The sequence below is a fragment of the Sarcophilus harrisii genome, chromosome 3 (genome assembly GCF_902635505.1).
Source record: "Sarcophilus harrisii chromosome 3, mSarHar1.11, whole genome shotgun sequence".
NCBI classification, from domain to species: Eukaryota; Metazoa; Chordata; class Mammalia; order Dasyuromorphia; family Dasyuridae; genus Sarcophilus; species Sarcophilus harrisii.
In genome coordinates this window covers 229,732,999-229,758,350 of record NC_045428.1, presented here as the reverse complement: position 1 = coordinate 229,758,350, position 25,352 = coordinate 229,732,999, and the positions used below count along the sequence as shown (strand labels likewise).

At 35.6% G+C, this 25,352-nt stretch overlaps 1 protein-coding gene across 3 annotated transcripts; it reads left to right on the top strand.

The window, feature by feature from the left end:
- The first annotated feature begins 12,997 nt into the window (after positions 1–12,997).
- On the top strand, positions 12,998–24,958 carry HSPA13 (heat shock protein family A (Hsp70) member 13). 3 transcript variants are annotated; one of them, XM_003766726.3, is made up of 5 exons: positions 12,998–13,022; positions 15,397–15,737; positions 20,096–20,309; positions 21,298–21,465; positions 22,844–24,958. In XM_003766726.3, the coding sequence occupies exons 1-5, from the start codon at positions 12,998–13,000 to the stop codon at positions 23,521–23,523; spliced, it is 1,428 nt and encodes a 475-aa protein (XP_003766774.1). In that variant the 3' UTR covers positions 23,524–24,958. The 3 variants fall into 3 exon arrangements, with proteins under 3 accessions (XP_003766774.1, XP_031815023.1, XP_023357035.1); XM_031959163.1 differs by lacking the exon at positions 12,998–13,022 and adding an exon at positions 13,280–13,793; XM_023501267.2 differs by lacking the exons at positions 12,998–13,022; positions 15,397–15,737 and adding an exon at positions 19,442–19,649.
- The last annotated feature ends 394 nt before the right edge of the window (positions 24,959–25,352 follow it).

Below are 25,352 nucleotides of genomic sequence, written 5' to 3'. Positions count from 1 at the left end.
AAGTAATGAAAGGAAGAACAGCAAACATTTTAGGAGATGAATAGCCAATGAGAACAGAAGTGGTTAGTGTGGGTGACGTCAGTATAATGGAAATACAACTTAAGAATCCTTTGGGATTCTGTATTTCTAGTCTTTAAATGATTTGAAATTCCACTGCAACTCGTTTGAAGGAAACGGCTCTAAATGACAGCACTTTAACATTCTAGGCAAAGTGTAAGCAAAAGTTTTCAGAAACCAAAACTTACAGAAAAAAAGTAAGCTATTTATTAGCTTGTAATGACTAATTTAGTCATTTGGCAACCATATATTACAGATTTATTATATGCAAAGTACTGTACTAGACATTTGGGAAGCTATGATATCTCTGATCTAATGGAATTTATAATCTAACAGGGATATACATCATCATTTAAATAATTTTAATTGGCTTACAATGTTTTCTCTTTCCTCTTTACTCATTTTCATAGATTAAATCAATACCTAATCTATCATAGTGAACTACTGAATTATGTGATTCTCAAAGGATCTAATTTATCTCAAAATAAAAGCAATCTCAAATTAAATGTAATATGACCTTTTAAAGAAAAATTTGAAAGATATTAGTAAAAAATAAGGATGCTTGCTATTTTTCTATTTGACACCAAGTAGTTGATTAGGAGTGATGCAGTAGAGAGAACCCTGGATTTGGGGTCACAACTTGAAAAGTTTACCAGCTATGTGACATTGAGTAAGTCATTCTACTTCTATCTGCCTCATTTTCTGCATCAATCAAATGAAAATAATCATAGCACTTAGCTCTGAGAATTGTTGTGAGGATAAGAGGAAATACTGTTTACATTTTCTTTAATCTGCATTATCTTCCTACTTCATTAAGAAAAGAAAAAAAAGCAAAATTCATTACAAACATGGATAATCAAGGAAATCATATAGAACTACACAAATGTTAGCTATTATTATTGTTAATAATAAATAAGACTAATGTTATTTACTTATAGTCCCTTGCTAAAATAAGGAATTCTATCTAAGGTCCTATTAGAAAAACAACAAAGTGGGATTCTAACTTTTCATTACTCTAAGAAGCATGAAATATCTTGTTTTTGTAAAGAAAATATATGTAGTGGTTAGGGTCATAATGAATCATTTGAGAGTGCTTCTTCATATATGGATTTAAATTAGATTAAAGAAGCATTTAAAGAGGTCTGATTTTGCTTTTACTTTGATATCAGGATTGCTCTCCTTGGTTTTTGGTTTTTGGTTTTTGATTTCAGCTGAAGCATAACAGATTCTGCTCTAGCCTCTTATCTGTGTATGTGTGTCTCTGTTTCAAGTGTGTTTCTTGTAAATGATATATTGTAGGATTCTCATTTTTGATCCATTCTGTTATCTGCTTCTGTTTTATTGGAGAGTTCATCCCATTCACATTCACAGTTATGATTAATACCTTTATATTTCTCTCCATCTTATTTTTTCTCCTATTTGTTCTTTTTTCCATTTCACCCCTTCTCTCCTCATCAGTATTTTGCTTCTAACACCTCCCTTGATCAGTCCTTTTTCCTATCAGTTCCTTCCTCCTTTTACTTAGTCTCCTCCTCTCCTACTTTCCTGCTAAGTAAGATAGATTTCTATTTTCACCTGGTTATTATTATACTTATTCCCTGTTTGAGCCAATATTGATGAGAGTAAAAGCAGTATTTTTTGCCCATCCTCCACTATAATGTTATTCATAACTTTCATGTGAAATGATTTAAGCCATTTTATCTCTCCTTTCCTTCTGCACTCAGTATACATCTCTTTTTCCTGCCTTAATTTTTTTTTTTTTTTTTTTTTTTTTTGCTGAGGCAATTGGGATTAAGTGACTTGCCCAGGGTTACACAGTTAGGCAGTATTAAGTGTCTGAGGCCAGATTTGAACTCAGGTCCTCTTGACTATAGGGCTGGTTTCTCCACTCACCACCTAGCTGCCTCCCTCCATGCCTTAATTTTTTTAATGTCATTCTCTCAAATTTACCCATACCCATTGTCTATGTTTATTTTTCCTAGCCAAATTATTAATAATATAGTCTTTAAGAATTATGACTATAATCTTCCCCTTTATGGATGTGAACAGTTTAGCTCTCTTGAATCCCTTATGTCTTCTTTTTTTCCTTTTTACCTGTTTATGTTTTTCTTGGATCTTGATATTAGAAGTCAAATTTTTGGTTTAGTTCTAGTCTTCTCCTTATGAAAGCTTGAAATCCTTCTATTTTGTTGAATGAATTTTTTTTCCTGAGTAAGTTTTTTCTTGGTTGTAGTCTGAACTGAACTTTTTTGACTCCTAGAATATCATGATCCATGACATCTAATTCTTTAATTTGGCAGCTGCCAAATCCTGTGTAATTCTAATTGTGATTCCCTAATATTTGAATTCTTTCTGGACACTTGTAGTATTTTTGTCTTGACCTGATTATTCCAAAATTTGGCTATAATGTTCCTGGGAGTTTTTATATTGGAATCTCTTTCCTGAGATGATTGGTAGATTCTTTTTTTTCAAGTTTATGCATATGTCTTCCCTGCCACCATAATAGTTTTCTCTAGTCAGATTCTTTTTTGTTGTTATTATTTGCTCATCTTTTGGGGGGTGTGAGTGGAAGGGGTGCTTTTTTGTTCTTTTAAATTTAAGTTCTGCTCCCAAACTGGAAGGAGTACTGTCTCAGGCTCTTTTGCCAGGAGCTGCAAGCCCTGACTGTTTACCTGGTGCTGCCTTAATGTTGCTCTGAGGCCCATGGGGTGGAGTCCTCTTGTTTGATGCTATGCTGAGGGATTAGGGTAGGAGGTGGCTGACACTACTGGAGGTTGTAGGGAGGCTGTGGGGTTGTAGTTTACCTAGTGCTGAGCCAAGGTCCTGTTAGTGCTGTCTGGCTTGTGCAGAAGCCAGGTGGGATATTTCTACATTTCTTCAGGGCTACACTGAAGCACATGCTGCTATGGCAGCTGGAGGATGCCTGCCTTCCAAGAGCTATGTGTGAATGTACGTGGTGCTCCAGCTTCCTAAGGATGCTCACCTTTCCAGTCTGTGCCCAACTATGTGGTGGGTATGGCCAATGTACGATACCTGGCCAGCCTGAGGCTACATTGAAATACATATTGCTTCCTGGAGCTGGAATCTGTCAGCTCCCCTGACTAGACCAAAGTACATGTGGGGTCCTGATATGGTGAGACAGATTGAAAGAAATAAGGGCAAAAAGCTTCTGAGGAAATAAAGTGATAAGGGAGAGAAGAAAAAATGGTGGCAATTTTATTTTTCTAAATGTGAATACATTTAGAAATTCATATTCTAGATTATAGAATTAATATTCTAAAATATGAAACAAAGCTCTCAGTTGAGAGGGTACGGGGAGAAAGAACCATAAGAAGTTTGAGAAGAGATGAAATGGTTTGGAAGAACTGTGGAGAGTGAGATACTGAGTTGCTAAGGGAGTTATAGAAAAATTGCCTACTAGCAATGATATCTCAATTGAAATTGTAAAAAATAAATTTGTAGTGAACCTAGTCAAAATGATTGTATGGTTTTCTCCACCTTAATTCAGTAGTTCATATGTAGAAGAGAAAATGAAAGTGATTGAAGGCTGAGACTTGACCAGGTGTAATTAGAATATGATGGGCAGATTAGGGATTCAAAAACAGGACAATGTAGAGTTGAAATGATTCAACAAGAGGTCAAGATGGGAAAAAGAGAAAAAATAGTGCAGGGAAGATAATTGAAGGTCAAAGGACTCAGATCATGGAGTAAGATTTTATAAGGTAGAGGAGAAAAGTCAATACATAATAGTCAGATAAAGGGATTTCAGAATTATTGAACATAGAGTTAGGACACTTGTGGGTGATGACAAGATCAAAGATCTGATCATCTTTACATGTGTTTATGTGTTGAGATGGGATGGAAGAGTAGCTCATGAGAAATAAATAGGTAGAAGAAATAAGTGGTTAGAATATTTTAGGAATAATATATATACAGTAGATATAATAATATAGAGAGTATTTTAAGAATTACACATATATGTATGTATATGTATATATGTGTGTATATATATATACATATATATATATATGTATGTGTGTATATATATATATATATATATATATATATATAATCTCTGAGTATTAAGGCAGAAATTGGTAGTATCAACTAGACCAGAACCAGTCTCTTAACAAGTGGGTGGCTGGACCTAAATAAACAAAAGATTCAATAATCAAACAGAAGTGTAGTGTTCTTGTTTGGTTTTCTGAAGGTCTCCGGACTAGCCTTTGTTTCAGTTGAGTAATCACCACAAGAATAGCCAGGTGAAGAGTATGACTCATCACTGAAAGGAGAGTGCCAGTCCTTCCCAAAGAGTGTGGAGGTCAGAGGCAAGTTTAGTATAAGACGGAAAGCATTAGATCAGATGAATAGCTCTTTCACTACTCTTCTTTCTTCCAAAGGGAGAAGATTGACAGGAAAAATGGCACAGTAGGATATGGAAGTCTAAATGACACAGGAGGAGAAAGAAGTCCCTTTCCCCACTCTTTCCTCTTCTTCTACCATAGGACAATTACAACAGAAAAGGGAAGGGCTGAACTTAAAGTTTGCTCCTTTTTGCACCAAAGGTTGACCAAACCCTATTTGGAGACTAGGTTGGTGGCTGGAGGTTGAAGTTGCTTTGCTTTGGTATAAATGAAGTCATTGTTTCGGAGCAGATAGAAGATGACTCATCTAACCCTTTGCAGCCATCTTTCAGGCAACATACTGCACCCAGCAGGAAACAGAAGTCATTTAGCTGGGTCAAAGGAAAATTTGGCTCCTCTTCTCACCTGGTGATGAGATGGTATTAGGAAGTGAGAAAGTCCTTACACATGAAAAATCAGAAAAGATCTCATGAATAAGGTTAACTTTGAAGGAAATCAAGAATTTGATTTCAAATTCTTAATAGGAATTTAGGTACTCTAAATCATACTTATTAAAAACTTTTGAAAATCCAGTTCTATGTATCATTTAGAATTGTATTGTCTCAGAAACAGCAATATTGTAATGATGATTAACTGTGATTTAGATATGCTGATAAAGAAAATGATCCAGGATAAATCTGAAGGAAGATGCTATCCATCATCAGAGAGAGAACTGATATGAATGCAGATTGAAGCATACTTGTTTCACTTCATTTTTCTTGGTGTTTTTTTGCATATGTGTTTTCTTTTGAAACATGACTAATATGGAAATATATATATTTGTATGACTTCATATATGGAAATCCTATTGCTTGTCCTCTCAAGGAGTAAGGATGAGGTGGATAGGCAGGAAGGAATTTGGAACTCAATTTTAAAAAGTGAATGCTATTTTTTAAAATGTAATTTGAAAATATTTAATGAAAAATGTATTTTTGAAAATTGAACTTCAGTATCAGAAGATGCTGTTAAAAACAAGCTATTGAGAAAGAATTAAGAGGTAGAGTTTATGGGAAGAATATTAAAAGAAGTATTTCAAAGAAGAATATTTAAAGAAGAATAGGCAAGTATGGAAATATAGTGAAGGTTAATGATTCCTTAAAATGGAGGGGGAAAAGAAATATTAAATGGAACAGAGGAAATTTTAGTCAGATGTGAAATAAGTAAATTAGCAGAAAAACTTAAAATTATTGGTATCCTATATAACAGAGACACCTACTGGTCATTTAATCTCACCTTACTTAAAATCTTATAAATATAGAACTCTATTACTCATTTTATCCAGATCCCCCGATCAATTAAGCATTCAATTCATGAATATGATGCATGACATGCCAACAATTTAGTGAAGTGCATTTTGTTCTTTGAGTCTGAAAGAAAACTATCTTACAATATCAATTTTGCTAGTCATTTTAATAGATTTTTAAATTAAACTTTTTGGTGCTTAATCTGCTATTAAGGTATTACTTTAAAACCCACTAAACAAGTCTACTAAAGAGAAACAATGAATTGCTTTCTGCTTTTAAAGTACAAAATAATGCTGATGGCCCAAATCGAAAGACAAGTTATTCAAGAGCATAGTCATTCCTCAACAAAATGATAAGCTCCTTGGCATCAGGGATCATGTCTTATCCTATCTCTGCATTCCCTGAAGTGCTCATTATAGTATTGAGCAGAGCAAGTACTCAATAAGTACTTATATGTGGTTTTATGTTGATTTAATGATTATGGTAAATGTATTTTCATGGGCTTCCCTATCATGATTATAATATGATATGCATAATTCATTTATATTTTATGTAACTGAAAATCCTAATTTTTTAAAATAGGATTTCACTTTAATTTGATGGATTGCAGTTTTAAAGTTTTAAGAGAAAATACATGCTGTAGTTATCAATATCTTAATTAATATACATGTATATGTATATACAAATTTATGTATATAATTTAAAACAAAGACTATATTACCACTAATCTTCTATTCCCTTAAGGGAAGGTTCAGTAAATGGTCAATTAGAATTAACTGATCAATTTTCAAATTCGATCTCATTAATCTCATTGCTAGCAGATAGTAACTGAAAAGCATGTGAACAAGATTTCTAGAACTTAGTTCACCTTTTCCAAATGTTCTAATCATAAAACAAGTTTACAGTTAATCTTCAACATTTGTCCATTTAACTTTGAAAATTTCAAGAATCTTTTAAGCAACCTAATTTTCACCTTCACATTTCATGACTATGCAGAGGGGCAATGCACACAAGTTTGTAGAGCAGAAGGTATCCTCCTAGGTGCTTCTCTGGTCTAGTTCTTCCTACCATTGCAAAAACAACTCCCCATGCATTTCCTGAATATTTTCATTGTCCGCCTTTAAACTCAAGTTTGATTTGCAATTAAGCCTCCTCCTCCCCCAAATATAGTACACATACTTTGAGCTCTAAACCTAAGCATGCAAAGTTAGTGATGCAGTTTAGTGAGACAATAAAGCTAAATCATGCTGGAATGTCTGCATGCTGTCAACTGCAAAAGATTATAGGGTTTTGGTGGTCATGGGAACCTATTTCTCTATTTCCCATGAATTTAATCTATCAACATTCACATCTTTTAATTTCATAAAATTTTCTAGGAATGTTATCCTCTTGCAAATATGTCAAAATAAACATTGCATTCTCTTTCTAAGACAAAGATTTCCATTTAATGTACTGGCATGATTATACCCCTGAACAGCTTCTCCATGTGACATTTTTATCATTAGCTTCCTTTTCTAGCTTTTAATTAAATAATGCTTTAATAATATATTACGGATTTTTGTCCAAGAATTGAAATCAAGCCTACTGGACTATGGTGGAAAGGTTACATTTCCTTGCCTTTTTGGAAAATTGAAATATTTATCTTTTTCCTACAGTGCTGCTATTTTCCTCTAAGATCTTTCAAATATAATTGAGTGATCCAGCAATCATGCCAATAGTTCCTTCCATATCCAAGGATGTAATTTACTTGGTTAAAGTGACCTGCTTCATCAATGGCAACTAAGTGCTTTCTATCATCTTACTTAATTTTATATATCAATTCCCTATTAGCTAGTTTTGTGCAGTTATTTTAAGATGAAGGAAAATAGAAATGAAGATTCTGCTGTCTTTCTGTTATTAGCACCATGCAGTGCTGTGGTAAGGGATGTATACAAGGGAACTACTTCTTTCTGCCAAGGCATGTGAGCTCTAAAATACCATCCTCTACCCCCCAAAGAGATGGGCTTCTAATTGAGACTGCAAACTGAGAATATCAGAAGAGAACCATTACCATCTGTTGGAGAACTACAGGCAAAGTGATGCTGCACAAGACAGAAGAGGTTCAGTAAGAGCAAACTGATTTCACCATCTCCTAGGAATGAGAGAATAGAGATAGAATAATGAATTGTACTGTGCCAGAGGAACTATGGAAGAGAATGTGTGGAGCCTCAGTAGAAAAATTTATAAGTTGCCACATAAGACATAGAACCTACCAGGAAATGGCTAGGGATTTATAGGCCTTAGGAAAAGATTGATCATAGAAGACATAATTATTTCCTCAGTTTTGTATGAGTCCTATTTGTTTCCTTCAATCTGCAGATATATTTGTTCATTCTTTGAGACTTTTGAGTTGGGTGTGCAAGGAAAATTGGGGAAAAAACAGTACAGATAGTATCAGATAGTGATGTTCTCATATTCTTTTAGAGTACAGAATGAATCAGAAAAAAGAAAAATCCTCCAAAGCATAACCAGTTCTATCAGAAGGTCTAAGATTCAGGCACTAAAGAGATTGCAAAGTTTCTAACAGAAGGGTCATTATGTTCATGATTTTTATGGTTAGGGAGAAAGAGAGGAGTTGATTAGGACACCAATTAACAATTAATTCTCCCACCTCACCTCCAGTCCATTTGATAAAAAAAAAATCACAGAAAGAAAAGTTAATTAGAGACAAGGTGTTAATGTTAGTCTGAATGTGAAGAAAATGTAAAGAATTTCTTTGGTGGAATTACAGACAGTTAGCTATAGCTATTGCTTGTTCAATGCTGTTCCAGTCATTTTTCTACATGCAATTTTGTGCACTCATATAGTTCAAGAGTTCAATGAAATAGTCTTTTTTTTTTTTTTTTTTTTTTACTAAAACCACATTCCAATATTAATCAGGTAGAAGACATTTGTAAGATTAGGAAGATTGGAATAGATTTAAAACTGCTGTCAATGAAGTTCCTTGGGGGCGGGAAATTTCTGCAAAAGTCCTAAATCTGGCATTATATTTTCATAAAGGGCCTGTAGTTGTACCCCAAATAAATTCACCTGGGGACAAAATTAATACAAACTATTCCCAAACAGTACCACAATTTCCTTGCTTACTCTGGCCCAACTGGTATTAAGAAGACATTAGAGACTAACTCATATTTTTCTAGTATCACCAATGCCCCAGCCCGAATGTAGTCATCCCCCTGAATGCCTTTAAAATGAAGAACACAAACATACACTCAGTTGGCTGGAGAAATCTATTTTATCTTATAGGAAACTGAGAGGAAGAAGATAAGAGAAGAGGGCGGGGAGAAGGTGATAGAAAGGAGGGCAGACTGGGGTAGGTAAAAGTCAGAAAGAAGCGAAACACTTGAGAATGAACAGGGTAAAAGGAGAAAGAAAGTAGGATAAATAGGGGGATGGAAGAACTTATACAATTGGTAATCATTACTGTGAAAAAACAGTTGTTACAGAGTTTCTCTGATAAAGACTTTATTTCTCAAACATATAGAAAACTGAGTTAATTTTATGATTATAAGAGCCATTCCTTCATTGATAAATAGTCAAAGGAAATGAGCAGGCAGTTGTCAAAGAAATCGGAGCAATCTGTGGGTCATATGCAGAGGTGCTCTGGATCATTATTGATTAAAGAGGTGCAAATTAAAACATCCAGGACTATGTCTAGTCCTCCTGATAAATATATTGGCCACTAGACCCAGATGGTTCTTCAGAGGAAAATATAGCAGGCAACCCTGCACAGACTCCCTCCCTTAAATCCAATTCACTTGCATGTCATGGCATCACCTTCCCGATATCATGGTCCTTTTTGAGAACTAAGGACAAACAACATATAACAGCAAATTAAAATAACTCAGAGCTATCTCTCAGATTGGCCAACAAGACAGAAAAAGAAAATAACAAATGTTGAAAGGGATGTGTGGGAAAATTAAAATATGAGTGCATTGCTGGTGAGGTTGTATATTCATTCAATCATTCTGGAGTCCACTTTGGAACTTCGCTCAAAGGGCTATAAAACCATGCATATGCTTTTACCAAGTAATATCACCACTGTACCCCAAAAGTCTGTATCCCAAAAAGACCATTGTGTACAAAAATATTTATGGCAACTTTTAGTGGAGACAAAATAATTAGAAATTGAAATTGAGAGGATGTCAATCAATTGGTTGATAGCTGAACAAGTTGCTATATATAATTATGATGGATTACTTTTGTGGTTTAAAAACTGATTAGCAGGCTGGTCTCAAAACCACCTGGAGTTACATGAACTGATACAAAGTGAAATGAGCAGAACAAGAACACTACACAGTAACAGCAATATTTTAGGAGATTTACTGTGAATATTTTAATTATTCTCTGCAATAAAATGATTCAAGACAATTTGAAGGACCTATAATGAAACGTGATGTTCATCTTGAGAGAGAGAAAGAACTGAGAGTCTGATTACAGACCAAAGATAATTTTTTTTTTTACTTCCTTTATTTTGGAGGTTTTTTTGGTCTGTTTTCTTTCACTGAATTCCATTTATGTAGTTCTGAGAAGGAAAGGTTGAAATCCCTCACTGTTATAATCTTTATAGCTATCTGTATGCTGAAAACAGACAGATATCAACACTTGGACCTGCTACCTGCTTCAGTACATCTCTAAATAAAAAAGCAGGAGCCATTGGCAGGGACCTTGCCATGGGTTTCAGCTCACACCAGACATCCCAGATTGGGAACAGATCAGTTATCAGGTAAGCTGCTAGATTCCTACATCCTCCAGATGTGCCAGTCACCCACCATCTTAGTCTCTAAAACTGCACCAGATGCAAAAGTGTCCCATGGACCGCAGAGCAATACCAGTCCAGCACCAGGTAAATATCCAAAGCCAAAAGTACCTGGAGCAAGAAGCATAGGACAATGCTCCTTCCTCCTCAGGAACAGAACTTAAATTTAAAAGTAAGAGAAAAGGCTAGAAATGATGAGTACAAAAATAATTTTAAAAAGTCAGATCATAGAGAGTTATTATAGTTACAATAAGATCTAGATACAAAGATAACAATAATGTCAAAACCCTTATGGGCGAAGCCCCAAAGAAAAATGGATATGGGTCTTAAGTCCAGAAGAGCTCAAAGAGGAGCTTAAAGATCAAATAAGAGGTAGAAGAAAAATTGGGAAAAGTGATGAATGATGTAAGAGAATTGTGAAAAAAGTCTTAGAAAAAAGCTTAGAAAAAGAGGAACAATAACAATTTGATGATGTTGTCACCCTTTAAATGTCTAGATCATGCACCCATTTTGGTCTTATTTTGGTATACAGTGTGACATATTAGTCTATCTCTAGTTTGTGTCTTGCACATAAAATAATGAATGTGGTTTCTTGAATGAAGCTCCATCTGTAATAAAAATTGGATGTATACATTATTATTGTGTTTAGCACAATACAAATGGATTAGTGGAGTTTGAAAATAAGGAGATGGGGGTTACTGATATTTCAACAGAGCCATTTATTAAGAGAAATCATGCTGCTTATAAATCTTAAAACCATGTTATTATGAAAAGCATTGTTCTGTGGCCAACCCTGGTTTCTGTTTTCAATGATCTAACTCTCTGATGCATGTCGTTATTTTCTGGCGACTCAATCTTGTGTAAAGTTCACAATGCTCCAGTAAATGTGCCAGGACCTTATGTTTTCTCATGATTTCAAGCTTAAATGCACGCTTGATTAATCTTAGGAGGAAGGGAACATCCCAGTTACTGAAATATCGAACTTCCTGGGAATTCACTACATCTTCCCTTTTTTTTTTTTTGTTTATTGCTGCTCTCAAGTCTTGAAGCCTGAGATCCTGCCTATGGACACCATCCGTAATTCTTTTTAACAATAGTCAGAAAAGAGCTTACCAGAGTAGATCCAAAGATACAGATACATATAAGTAAAATTACAGTAAAATGCTATGAATAATTTCATACTCAATGGCACCGAGTATTCCCTGTGCTCTCTTAATTCAATCAGCAATTGTTGGGCAGTCTGGTCTATATTGTCCCACACATTTGCATTAAAATATTTCTGATAATTTATTTGATATTTTATTGATAACGATTGTTTCCAAAACGGAATTCCAGATTACCTCCCAGCTTCCCCCTCCCACCAATGAGAAGATTTCCATCAAAGTATTATTGGGAAAGGAATCATAGATTCCCCCCCAAAAAAATTTTTTTTTCAAGAAAAATAAAGTTAAAAAAAAAAAGTATGAATCAGTCTACATTCAGACACAATCAGTTCTTTCTCTGGGTATAGCTAACATTTTTCATCATTAAGTCCTTCAAAGTAGTCTTGGATTATTGCATTGATGAGAATAGCAAAGTCATTCACAGCTGATCATCCCACAGCTTTGCTTTTCCTTCCTTTCAGTATTATTTTATTGCATTAAAAAAAAAAATTCCGAAAAGGGTTTTTTTTTAATTTATTTTTTAAACAACTATTAAAGAAAACCAAGTCTCCAGTTTCCCAAGTATGAGCTCTTTAAAATTACCCTAAGAATGGATTCTTCAAAAGAGCGTTCCTTCCATTCTGCCTCGGCTAAAGGATGGTTTCAGTCTTTCCCTAAAGAGCGGCCCCGCATCCTGCCCTTCCTTGGTCCGCCGGATACAGATGCGCGCTACAGAGTAAGGATGTAGCGCACCTGGGGCTGGGGACTGGAGCAAAGTAGCGAAGAGAGGGAGGATGGTAAAGTCGGGTAAAAATGACTCCCGACAGCCTCAGGGAGGTGGTGTCCGGAACGCAGATGCCTTAGCCCCGGAGGCCTCTCCGGGCGAAAATTCGCGCAGGCGAAATTGGGGAGGAGGATCAGAGGAAATACATCTCCCAGAATGCCTAGCGGCAGAAGGTCCGTCAAGTTTTATCTGTTTCCAGAATTAAAAACAAAAGACAAGAACGAAAATAAAAACAAAAACAGAAAAAGCCGCTCTTAACTCCACACTCTTTTTCCGGCTAGGTACACGCGTATATTGTTTATGGCCTCATTGGCGGTGTGTGAAGTTGTAGTCACGGGTCCTTCCGCCCCGCTGTGTGACGGGAGATGTAGTCCCCACTCCTCCCGGCACAGTCTTTCAGGATGTAGCTGAGGACGGGGGTAGGGACGGTGGGGGCGTGGAGGAGGAATAAGAACTGCCTACATTTCCCAGAGGGAACCGCGTTGCCGGCGGGTAGGCCATCCTTTGGTGACGTTACAGTTTGTGCTAAGATACAGTCAGCATCTGGCTTCCCGGCAAGCGGCATAACCATGGCGGGGGAGATGACAATTCTAGGTGAGTGACCCCGAACCCCTTTTTTTCAGAAGGAAGCGGGGCAGGTGAGGGTGGTGGATGTCGCTGAGCGTCCCTGCCACCAGGTGTCTCTGGAACGGGCCCGAGGAAGGTGATGGAAGGAGGAGGGAAAGAACGCTCCCGGCTCTTCTGGAGGGAAGGAGACCCTTCTGGCGCTGGAGTGGAGGGAGAGGGGGCGGTAGCAGCCCTAAGTGCGGCTGATGTTTGTGTGAGAGCCGCCCCAGGCAGAGGGAGGGATGAGCTGCTTCCGTGAGCGAAGCACCTGTGCGCTGCTGGAGGTGATGCCAGATTCAGGCAAGAACTAGCCTCGGTCTTTCGGGGGCCGGAACAGCCTCGATCGGAGATGCCCCGCGGGCAGATGGAGGTGACCACGGCACGTGCTGCTGTGTGTTAAGAGCGAAGAAGTTACGGCACAAAAGTACTCTGTGAGCGCTAAGCTACTAAGTTGTCTGCTCCGGGAGCATCAGGAAAGGCTTCCGTGTTGGGGATGCTCTTAAAGGAAAGTCTGGGGAGAGACAGCAAGTCCTCTGCAGAGAGACCCTGCTTCTGAAGCAAAAAGCCCCGGCGTTAAACAGCCTGCCTCTCTGACTTGTGCCAAGTTGTGAGGCTTGTGTCTCACGTGGATCTGGAAAAGTCACTCACTTCTTGGTGGCTTAAGGGAAATTCTGAGGAATATAAATCTCGGAGCAAGCGGGATCTACATTGGTGGAAGGAGTTTCCATACTGGGACTTCCCTATTCAACATAATTGCAGGTCTTTTTAAAAGGGGTGGAGGTATTAACAGTGGGGATTCAGCGGAAACCAGGTCCTGTAGAAATATCTTTTTAATAACTCCCTGGTGCTAATTGAGAACATTTTAGATTTTGGGGAAAGAAGTTGTAGATGAAAGGAAGAAATATCACATTTCATATATGGGCTACTTGTGTGTTGAATTACTCCTAAATAATTCTGAAAAGATTTGTTCAGCGGCTTCTTTATTTGAAGTACCATAAATATAATGAAGACTGAATATGTGCTCTCCAAAATCCAGTGAATGGTATTTCTTTTGCTCTTAGGTGGGAGTTAATATTGCCAGCTTCAAAGGTGATGAAATGTGTCTGAAACTTGGCCCTACGGAAGTAGGGAAAAGAAAAAAATATAGATTGTCTGATGGAATGACATCTCTGAATAAGTTGTTAATTACCTGCTTATTTGGGTGGAGGGTGAATTGAGGCTTTGCAGGTTATTACAATTAAAAAAAAAAATCCTGGGAGAACCAGAGGCATAGAATTTAAGAGCTGGAAGAAGATACATTGGTTATCCATTCTAACTCATAACTGAAAAGAATCACTTGTGACCACAAGTGTGGTCATTTAGAACTATAGGCACTACTTTCTACCATTGCTTCTCCTTCAACATTGTAGGATTTTTCTTCCACTTGGAATCTTCTAAAAAACTTGACAACTATCCTATCCTTACCCTTTCTTTATTCAGGCTAAACATCCTCAGTTCAACTCATGTTTCCACGATTATCTTGGCCATCAACATTTTGGTTGCTTGCTTCTGGACATTTTCTTGCTTATCAGTGTCATTTGTAACCTTTGAGCTCAGAATGGAACAGATTATTCCAAATGTAGTCTGATCAAGGAATTTATGCTATCACCTCCTTATTTTGGAAGGATGCCTCAGTGCAGCAGATGACCTTAGTTTTTTTTTTTTTTTTTTTGTTTTTTTTTTAATAACCACACAAAGTAACTTTTTTTTTCAATATTTAAATGGATTATTTGTACCACACTCTCACATTGTTCCTACTGTATTGGAATTATTGACCTTAGGTGGATTTTGACACCCTAAATTATAAATTATTTGGGGATAGGGATTATGATCCCTTTTTCCTTTTGACCTTTCAGTCACCCAAATTCTACTTAGTGTTAGTGCAGGTTTTTGTTGTTGATCTGTGACTCCCATTTTGGGGTTTTCTTGGCAAAGATACTAGAGTGGTTTGCCATTTCACTTTAAAAATGAGGAACTGAGGCAAACAGGATTAAGTGATTTGCCCAGGATCACTTACCTAATGTTAGTAAGGTTGGATCAGAACTCAAGATGTCTTCCTGATTATAAGTCCAGTGCTCTTATCACTGTACCATCAAAGCTGCTTCATTAGTTTGAGCAATAGATGTTTAATAAATATTTATTGAATAAATGAAATAAGCAAAAAAAAGTGTTGAGCATTTGATTTTAGTATTGATCAGGTTCAGTGAAGTGTAAAAAGATTTGTTCTAAATGATCTTTATTTTAAGAACTTAAAATGTTGGTGAACTTTGGTATATTATACTGATGTGTTACAATTACATATTCTAATTTGGTTATATTTCAGGTTCAGCTGTCCTAACTCTTCTTTTGGCCGGCTATTGGGCACAGCAGTATTTGCCTCTGCCTACTCCTAAAGTGATAGGCATTGACCTTGGGACCACCTACTGTTCAGTTGGGGCATTTCTTCCTGGTACAGGAAAGGTGAAGGTCATTCCAGATGAAAGTGGTCATAATAGCATACCCAGCATGGTATCTTTTACTGAAACTGATGTTCATGTAGGATATGATGGATTGGAGCTGGCAGATTCAAATCCACAAAATACAATATATGATGCCAAACGATTCATAGGAAAGATTTTCACCCAAGAAGAGCTGGAGACAGAAAGTAGTAGATATCCATTTAAGGTAAGAGATTATTTAATAAGTCTGATAGATCCTTGAGATGAAGAAAAAACGTGTATGGTTATTAATTCTGTGTGTATGTATCTTTCTGATTTCTAAACTATAATTGATCTATGGACAACTGTTTATTTAGCATCTACTCCAGACACTATGCTAAGTCATAGGGATATATAAGTTGTACATAAGAGAAGACAACCTAGGTATTAGGAACAACTAGTTCAAAGGCAAAGAAATGACACAAGGGGTATCATGTATAAGAAATGGTAAGAAGGCCAATTTGACTGAATTGAAGGATATGTAAAGGGAAGTAATTTGTAGTAAAGAGAGAAAGGTAGATTGGAAAAGGATGACAAAAAGAGAAGAGTTTATATTTGATCTTTAAGTAGAGAAGAGCCAGTGGAGTTTACTGAATAGAGGAATTACAAATAGGAGAAAAATTTATACTTTAGGGAAATCATATCATCTGCCTGGTGGATGAATTGGAATTAGTAAAGATTTAAGGCAGGGAGATTAGTTAGGAGGCCGTTAGAGTAGTTCAAGTGAGAAATGATGGAGACCCAAATGAGGGTTACAGCTGTATGAGTATGGAGAAAGAGATGATTGCAAGAGATATTTAATGGGATGGAGACTTTCAAGTATTCTTAATTAAAAGACCAGAACTAAATTTTTTTTAAAAGTTCTTCAAATAACATAAAAAAAACATAAAAGGGTAAAAAAAAGAATGTGTGAGAGAAAGAGAGAGAAAACATAAGAATTCAATAAGGTTAAACTATTTATATTCCTACATTGCAAGGTGACATTTGTAACTTTTATGAACTTTTATCATTATAAAGATAAGTAAATACAGTGTGTGTGTGTGTGTGTGTGTGTGTGTGTGTGTGTGTGTGTGTGTGTGTGTAGACACAGATGTGGATGTGAGCTGATTATATTGAGATAACAAAAAAAAAACCCAAAAAACAAAAATTAAGTAGTGAGAAAGAAGCTGGCACTGGGAAAAGAGGGAGATAGAATGGGGCAAATTATCTCTTATAAAAAGAAGTGTTAAAAAGAGTTGTTATAATAGAGACTTTTTTTTGGGGGGGGGGAGAAAAGTTGGTGGGCAATGCTTGAAACTTTACTGTCATCAGAATTGACTCAAAAAAGGGATACATATGGAAGAAAAAAAATGATGATGGGGGTAGAAGGGGATTGATAAAAGAGAGGGCATATTGGAGGGTGGCCCTGATCAGAAGTAAAACACTTGTGAGGAGGGACTGGGTGGAGGTGAAATTAAAATAAGATGGAGAGAAATAAAGTTATTTTAACTATAAATGTGAATTATTTGAACTCACCCATAAAACAGAAATAGATAACAGAAGGGATTAAAATCTAGAATCCTAGGATATGTTCTTTACAAGAAACACATTGAAAGCACAAAGATAGAATACTGAGTAAAGATAAGGGGCCAGAGCAGAATCTATTTTGCTTCAGCTAAAGTAAAAAAAGATAGGTTAGTAATCATGATCTCAGACAAAAACAAAAGCAAAAATAGACCTAATTAAAAGAGGTAAAGAATGAAACTTCATCATGCTAAATTAAGGTACCATAGTAATGAAGTTAGAGCAATACCAAACATATGCACTGACTGGCATAGCATCTGAATTTTTAAAGGAGAAGTTAAATGGATTACAGGAAGAAATAGATAGTAAACCACTGCACCACCTACTTGCCCCAAGATCTACATTTCCAGTCTAAGGTAAGACAGTCCCTACTCGAAGCTCGCCTTCTAATGGAGGAGACAACGCGTGGAAGTTTTCAGCTTCATCAGATGCAAAGAGCTCATGGTCATCAAGGTGCAGTTGTGAAGATAGTAATGCCTCTTTTTTAATGTTATTTCCACTGATAAAATCATTTCAGTTTTTAATGTTGAACTACTTTTGATGTTGAACCACTTGACAGGGCCAACTTCAGTAGATGTGACAATAGCACTTGCTTCTATGGGAAACACTGAATTTCCACAATGCTATTCCAAAAGCAATTGGATTCAGATCCTGTGCTGTCACTCTCAGGATCCAAAGGGTTAAAATTATGGTCAAGATTGGTAGTTCAATTTGCCTGGCATTTTCTGCCTCCCATTTCTCCTTCTGTTTGCTTCAACTGGAGAGATATTGTAAAGGGTTTAATCAGGAAAATGAAGACCTATAATGGCAACTGTGAGAGAGATACTGTTGAGATAGAAATGACTCATTGGATATGAGAAAGTGTTGCGATAGCTATAGGGACATACATTCATTTAAAAATGTCTAATAAGTAGTATATAATGTGGAACTGAAGTTCAAGAACCTTGGATTTGAAATATAGATCTGTTAATCGATATTAGAGTTCATTACTAAACAATATGAACTGATGAGGTCACTAAAAGAAAGGAGATGATGTAGGACAGAGCTTTGGAAAGTGTATACCATTAGGAAGTAAGAATGATGATTGTGAAAGACTAAAGCATAAAAGAAGAGAGGAAGGGAAACCCGAAGAAAAGGGCATAACAAGAAAGAAAGTATTATCCCAATGCTGCAAAGAAGTCAAGAAAGATAAAAGATTGAGGAAAGATTATTAGATCTGACAAGTAAAAGCTGGAGTCAGAAAACATGGATTTATAGTATGGTTTCAGCAGTTTTAGGACAGCTGAGGGAGCTATTGTTTATCGAAAAGAGTAATAAATTTTGAGGAAGACCTCCCTGTTTGAAGCTAAACTCTGCTTTTTATTTCCTAAATGACTTGGGCAATCTATTTTTTTTTTTTTGAAAATCAGTTTCATCACTTGTAAAATGGGAAAAATAATGCTTGTTTTGCCTATGTCACAAGATTGTCATATGAGAATCAAATAAGTGCTATATCAGCTGCTACCAAGGATGGTAGCACAATAAGGCCAACTTCTGTTTATCAGGCATCTTCCCTGTTTATTTCTCATAGCTTTTCAGTTTAGTGGGATCAGTAGAAGAGGCATAAAAGTTGTCAGAGGATGCAGTCTGGGAGACTGAGAACAATGCTTTGACATGAAATCACATGACATTTGCTACCCACCTGAAATTAGGATATCTGAGAGACCGAGAAATGAGTCTGAGCAAAGGGTACCATGTCTTGAGAGATATCTTTTGGAACTCAAGACAGTGACATTGACTATCTGCTTTTTTCAGAAAAACATATTTTCCTTTTCTTTGTCATAAACAGATCAAATAGGTCTTTTCTTATTTCCAATCTGGAAAACATTTTTATGTTTATGTGGACTGTGATTAATATATAGAACATAAAGCAGTAAGATAAATGGGAAAGTAGTTTGGGCACATTTTTTGTATAAATAATAAATTTTTTTTTCTACTATAGATGTCAGTTAATCATTTGGAGTTTTAGTTTTCTGTAAAATAGGACTGTACAATTCTTAGGGTTGTCATAACATAAGTACTTTGTAAAACTTGAATGGGGTGTTTATGTCCCTTTTAGGATTTAGCCTGCCAGCTAAGGACATGCCCTAATCTCATGGTGTGTTTCTTTTCTCCTGATAAATGACAAGTTCACTAGGAAACTTGCCTCTTCCATCATTAATTATTAAAATCCCTTTTTATATTCTTCCACTATTTCATATTTACCATTCCTAATGACTATTTTATCCCTTCATTTTGTCTGTGACCTCTTTCCTAAATAAATTTACATTTTGACAAAAAACAAAACAACTTTTAAGTGAATATGAGTTATTATTCTCAGAAGACAACAGAGGACATGAATTTTGGCTATCAAGTAGTCATTTAAGAGAATTAGCAACAGAATTACATCAGAATGGTCATTCTAATTGTCAGAAGACTTGCCCTCTGCTTGAAAGAAAAGGATACACAGCATCTTAATTGGTTATATTATCTACCATGGAAAGTGAAAGAATATAAGGTAATTAATTTTGTATTTGGAGGAAATTTGTGTTTGAGATAGGAAGTTTTGGGGAAGGGGAAGATAGAGATTGCTATTTGCCAGACTCCATATTACTTAAATTTGTCAGATATTTTCCCCTTGATTTATTGTAGACATATGATTTTTAGATAATCATTTCTAATTACACAGCTAGGTAGCACAGTAGATTCAATAATGGACTTTGAATCTGGAAAATAGGAATTCCATTTCTTTTCAAATATTCACTGGCCTTCTTTCCTCATCTGTAAAATGGTGGGATTGGATTTGAATGGTTTATGAGATCCCTTCCAGCTTGAAATGTGATCCTTGGATGAAGAATTTATGACATTAGCACATGATATAAAACTAAATAGTTTTGCAGAGTTGCTTTTTTTATTTAATAAGACCTCAATTTCTTCTTGGTGGCTTATGATATGTATTCACAGGTGTTAAACAACAATGGAACTGCTGAATTTTCTGTGACAAGCAATGGAACTATCACTGTTTCTCCAGAATATATCGGCACCCAACTGCTCTTGAAGCTGAAGAAAATGGCAGAAGACTACTTCGGGATGCCAGTGTCCAATGCTGTTATTTCTGTGCCAGCAGAATTTGATCTAAGGCAGAGAAATTGCACTATCCAGGCTGCAAATCTGGCAGGTAATACTTCAGTTGTTATGATTTGGTTAGCTTGTCAAGTACATTATATACTTTACATTTATGCCACGTGGCTCTACCACTTATTCAGAGGTCATTAAAAAGATCCATCAGTTCAGTATTTAAGTTAGTCCATGGAACTAATGGAAAATTCAGGAATTGTTTTTGTTTTGAGAAGGGGGACATTTTTCTTTATTAATATTATTCAGGGTTGTATAGAACTATTCCAGCTTGATCAGAGTGAACCAAGGAAAATGAATGCAGATGAAAGCAGTTTGGAGAAAGTGGCCAGAAAAGCTGTGTCATTGATACTTAATAATTGCTTGATCCCTTGACTTCATGTTTCATGTCGCAAACCAAATTCGTGGCTGGAATTCAGGGCCCTCCCACTCTGACTTCACTTTAACTCTCCAGTATTCTGCCTTAATTACTGAATGGTTGTTGCTTCAATCAAACTAAACCTGAAAAAGACAACTTAAAAAGGCCAAGATCCTCACTGCATCCAGAGCCATCTCCAGTCATTCTGATCCTTATTTTGCCACTAAACCCAGATGATGCAGAGGACAGAATGAGGCTGATGACTTTGCAAGTCGTGGCATCACTTTCCTGTAGTCTTGCTCTCCTCTTCTAGAATGAAGGATCAACTACAACAACCCTTTGTATTTTCCAACCAAATAAGTTACTGAGTGCTCTCCCCCACCCCTCCCAAATAGGTCCAATTCTCTTTTGCATCTTTATTCATTCAAATGTAAGCTTTTTAAGCTTAGACATTACTTCATTCTTTCTATTCTCAGGACTTGGTAAATAGTAGGCACTTAATACATGACTGCTAATTGATTTTATTGGCTTCTTGTTCCCTAGTCTGTAATAGCTCCCTTTCTTTATCTTTAAGGTTCAGCTCCACTGCCATCTCCTCAGTGAAGTCTTCCTTGATTCTTTCATCTATAAATAATTTCCCCCTCATTAACTGTTTTTCTTTTTCATCTTCTAGGATTAAAAATCTTAAGAGTAATTAATGAACCCACAGCTGCAGCTATGGCTTATGGACTTCACAAGGCAGATGTTTTTAATGTCTTGGTGGTAGATTTGGGTGGAGGAACACTAGATGTTTCCTTACTCAACAAACAAGGAGGAATGTTTTTAACCCGAGCCATGGCAGGTAAGGAGAGTTTATGGAGATTCAACTCATAATGCCTTTCTAGTGAACGAGTGATTATTTTACATTCTGTGTCTATTTTGGTAGGGAATATTCATAATTTATACCATCCTACATAAGCTTAAAATTAAATTATATCAATAAAAGTTCTGAGTTGCTTTTTGAAATGTGTTGACACAATCTAAAATATAGTATACATATATAAGGTACGTAGTCTATTGTTGCTCATTAATATACCTAAATTATTTTTGGACATAAATATTTGAAAGGGGGCAAATTTCTTAAAAAATTAATAGAATCAATTTCTTAATTTTGACAAACTGACTGAACATCTTATACAATCTTCTACTCTTAAATCACTTGCTCTCTTCTTATTGCTTACCCCTAAACCTCAACTCTGGAATAATCCCATCATTTACTTCCTTCATTTCTATGGACTTACTGCTTATTGGAGCTGGAGGAAATCATGAAAATTATATTGATTTATGTTATTTAATCTCAACCTTTTCTTTATTAAAGTACAGCATTTTATTCCTACCTAAATCTGTTCACTATCTCATTCCATAACATCTGTTTTAGACCTCATTTTTTGCGAACTGCCTCTACCTTCTCAGCAGAGGAACTCATTTCATACTTCACTGAAAAAGGTCAAAGCTATTCAAACAAAAGCTTCCTCTTTTCACCTTCTCATTTTTTAATCACTTAGACATCTTTCCCCACTATTTTCCCCTTCTTTTGAGTTTCAGATTGAGTTAACTTTTCTTTTTGTTAATGCTACCTCTTCTATTTGAACCTTTGATGCCATCCTCTCCATATTTCTCCAGCAAATAACCCATACTACTCTCTTTATTCTTCAATCTCTCCATATATACAGGTTTCTTCTCTGCTGCCTACAAACACTTTTTTCCCCTATCTTTAATAAATCTTTACTTGGTCTTACTATAACAATCAGTTTTTATAAATACTCTTAGTTCAAGTCCTTATCCCATTTCATTAAACTATTTCAATGGCAATGTGTTTTAATTCTCTGTCGCAAGACCTAATTCTACTCCATCCTTCACTTAACTCCTAGATGAGTTTTTAAAATATATGTTGGTATGATAATGCCATCCCCTCACTCCTGCTTCAATGAGATCTGATGGTTCTCTGTTATCTTCCAAATAAAGTCATCTTTTTGTCATTTAAAGCCTTTATAACTTGACTCTATCTATATTTCCAGTCTTATACTTTACTTTCCTTCATATAGTCTGTGATGTTTAAAAAATCATTTCTTTCAAAGTAGACAGAGGGGAAAAAAATCTGTTAGTTAAAACAAAATAAAACAATTGTATTGATGCCAAAGATTATTTAAATTCTCATACTCTTTTTTTTTTTAACTTAGGAAATAATAAACTTGGAGGTCAAGATTTCAATCAGAGATTGCTTCAATACTTATATAAGCAGATCTATCAAACCTATGGATCCCTACCTTTCAGGAAAGAAGAAATCCATCGATTAAGACAGGCTGTGGAAATGGTCAAGTTAAATCTGACTCTTCATCATTCCGCCTGGATTTCAGTGTCACTTACTTTAGAGAAAACTAAAGACTTAAAAGATTCTGCACAAAATAAGGAACATGAAAGTAAACCTTCAGAGGACAAACTGTCTCCAGAAAGTTCCCATAATAAGAATATTATGTTCAGAGTTAATTCTTCTGAAAGAGATGGAAAACTGAGTCAGGTTCTTTTTGAAACAGAAATCTCAAGGAAACTGTTTGATACATTGAATGAGGATCTCTTTCAGAAAATTCTTGTGCCAATTCAACAAGTGCTGAAAGAAGGAAATCTGCAGAAGACTGAGATTGATGAAGTGGTTTTGGTAGGGGGGTCTACTCGTATTCCCCGAATACGCCAGCTGATTCAAGAGTTCTTTGGAAAGAGTCCCAACACATCTGTAGACCCTGATCTGGCTGTTGTGATGGGAGTAGCTATTCAAGCAGGTATTGATGGTGGATCTTGGCCTCTTCAAGTCAGTGCTATAGAAATTCCCAATAGACATTTAAGAAAGACCAACTTCAATTGAATTAATCCATCTCACCTAGTGACCATTTTCTCTTTATTATACCTCTTTAATACAACAAATGGCAAAAGTAAAGCCAAGATACTTTAATGAAGATGATTCTCAAATTTACCAGGAAATAGCAACATCTAGGTGTTGGTGAATTTCACATAACACTTAATTTAAAATTAACTGTCTCCCCAGGCTCCTTCCTCCACTCTATAGTCATTCTTTTGAATGCATCTTTTTCCATAGGAAAGATATATTCAAAAGTGATGCATGTTAAATGAATTCTCATATGACGGTCATCTAGAATACCGGGCATATAGGACAGAAAAGATCATAAGCATTATTTATAATTGCATTTTGTAAAAATAGAATAGTGCCATTTGTAAGATATAGTTTCCTACCAAATTTTATTAGTGGAAGTTGTCAGGTTGTTTAATGTTACTAGTACTTTGAAATATCTGTCCTGAAAGTGTTGCTATGACACTTGGCCCCAGCCCCAGGTATTTACAGTGAATAGAAAATAAAGCTCAGCAGTATTAATACTGACAACATCTATAATGCTCACCATTACCTTATCCAAACTATTTTTGTTAAATTGATGTAAAATTGACCCTCAAAAATCAAAATGTCATGTAATACTTGTTGATAATGTTTTGCTTTAAAGAACTACTGGAAAAATGCCAAAGATGAATTAAATTATGGGAGAAATTATGCTTTCTTGTACTTTTGAAACTTTTAGGTTTTGAAATTTCAGATATTCTTTTTCAGGGTGCTTAAAAAGTTTCCTAATGTTCAAATTTCCATACTATATAGATTTTTAGCCCAAAAGTAAATAAGTAAATAAGTCAATTTTATCTAATATATTTGCATTGGTTTTCATAAAACACTTTAAAAATTTTGAGCATTCAAAAAATGATTTTTCCCATAATTTAAAAATGTTGTAGAAAAAGAAAAGAGCAGTATAGGTCCTTTGGATAATGACTTTGTGTCCTTCATTACATTTGAACCATTAAGAAAAGTGAAGTCTAAACAAAAAAGTTATGTTGTTGAGTAAGGAATGTAATTTTTAACTTTTTAAACTCTAAAAGTGTTTAATTAGTTCTACAATGCAAATATGAACAGCAGAAATAATATTTTTCACATTCCAAAAATAATATCCATTTTCTATGGATTTTCTCCCATTTTCTACCTCTCAACGCTTAATGTAGTCCAGGAAGGGAATTTGTGCCCCCCAGATTCCCTCATGCAAACTGGGGTAGCTTTACAAAATTTTGGAGGCACTGAGTAGTAACTATTCATAGATATCTCAGCTATTGGATCTGGTTTATATGAGAAAAATAGTATGACATCTGTATGGGATAATTTATATGTAAATTTTTTTTTCCCTTTTAAGGACATAATTCATTTTGGATGTATATGTAGCTTATGGTTTCTAGTATACAGTATTTTTTTTTAGCAAGGTCTTTATCTAGTTGCAGAAACTGAATGAATTATTTATTTTTTATCAGAGGGAAGTCTCGGTACTGTATTTTGGCTCAGACCACTGAATTAGCAACAGGTTTTGAGTTTAACGAATTGTAAATAACAGATATGAAGATTTTTTTTCATGTGTGTAAATGATTGATAAATCTTAGTGAAGTAACACTTTCAGTTTCTTTTTGAAATTGTGCACTTTATTCTCCATTTTGTACCATTCAGCTAAACCACTATTTGGCAACCTGATACAGACTGGAATATATAGAAGATGGGAATAGTAGATTTTGGGAAATAGTTGAAGCAGCACTTATGGTCATTGGTAAAGCCAAAAAATTCATTTCTTAGTATGTAGAATTCTAATAAGCCTT

What these genes read in the sequence shown, in the direction of transcription:
- HSPA13 (XM_003766726.3), top strand. Translation starts at nt 12,998, where the DNA reads ATGGCGGGGGAGATGACAATTCTAG. An exon ending in GTAGTAGATATCCATTTAAG is followed by an intron (nt 15,738 to 20,095) that starts GTAAGAGATTAT and finishes ATGTATTCACAG; the next exon opens with GTGTTAAACAACAATGGAAC. An exon ending in CCAGGCTGCAAATCTGGCAG is followed by an intron (nt 20,310 to 21,297) that starts GTAATACTTCAG and finishes TTCATCTTCTAG; the next exon opens with GATTAAAAATCTTAAGAGTA.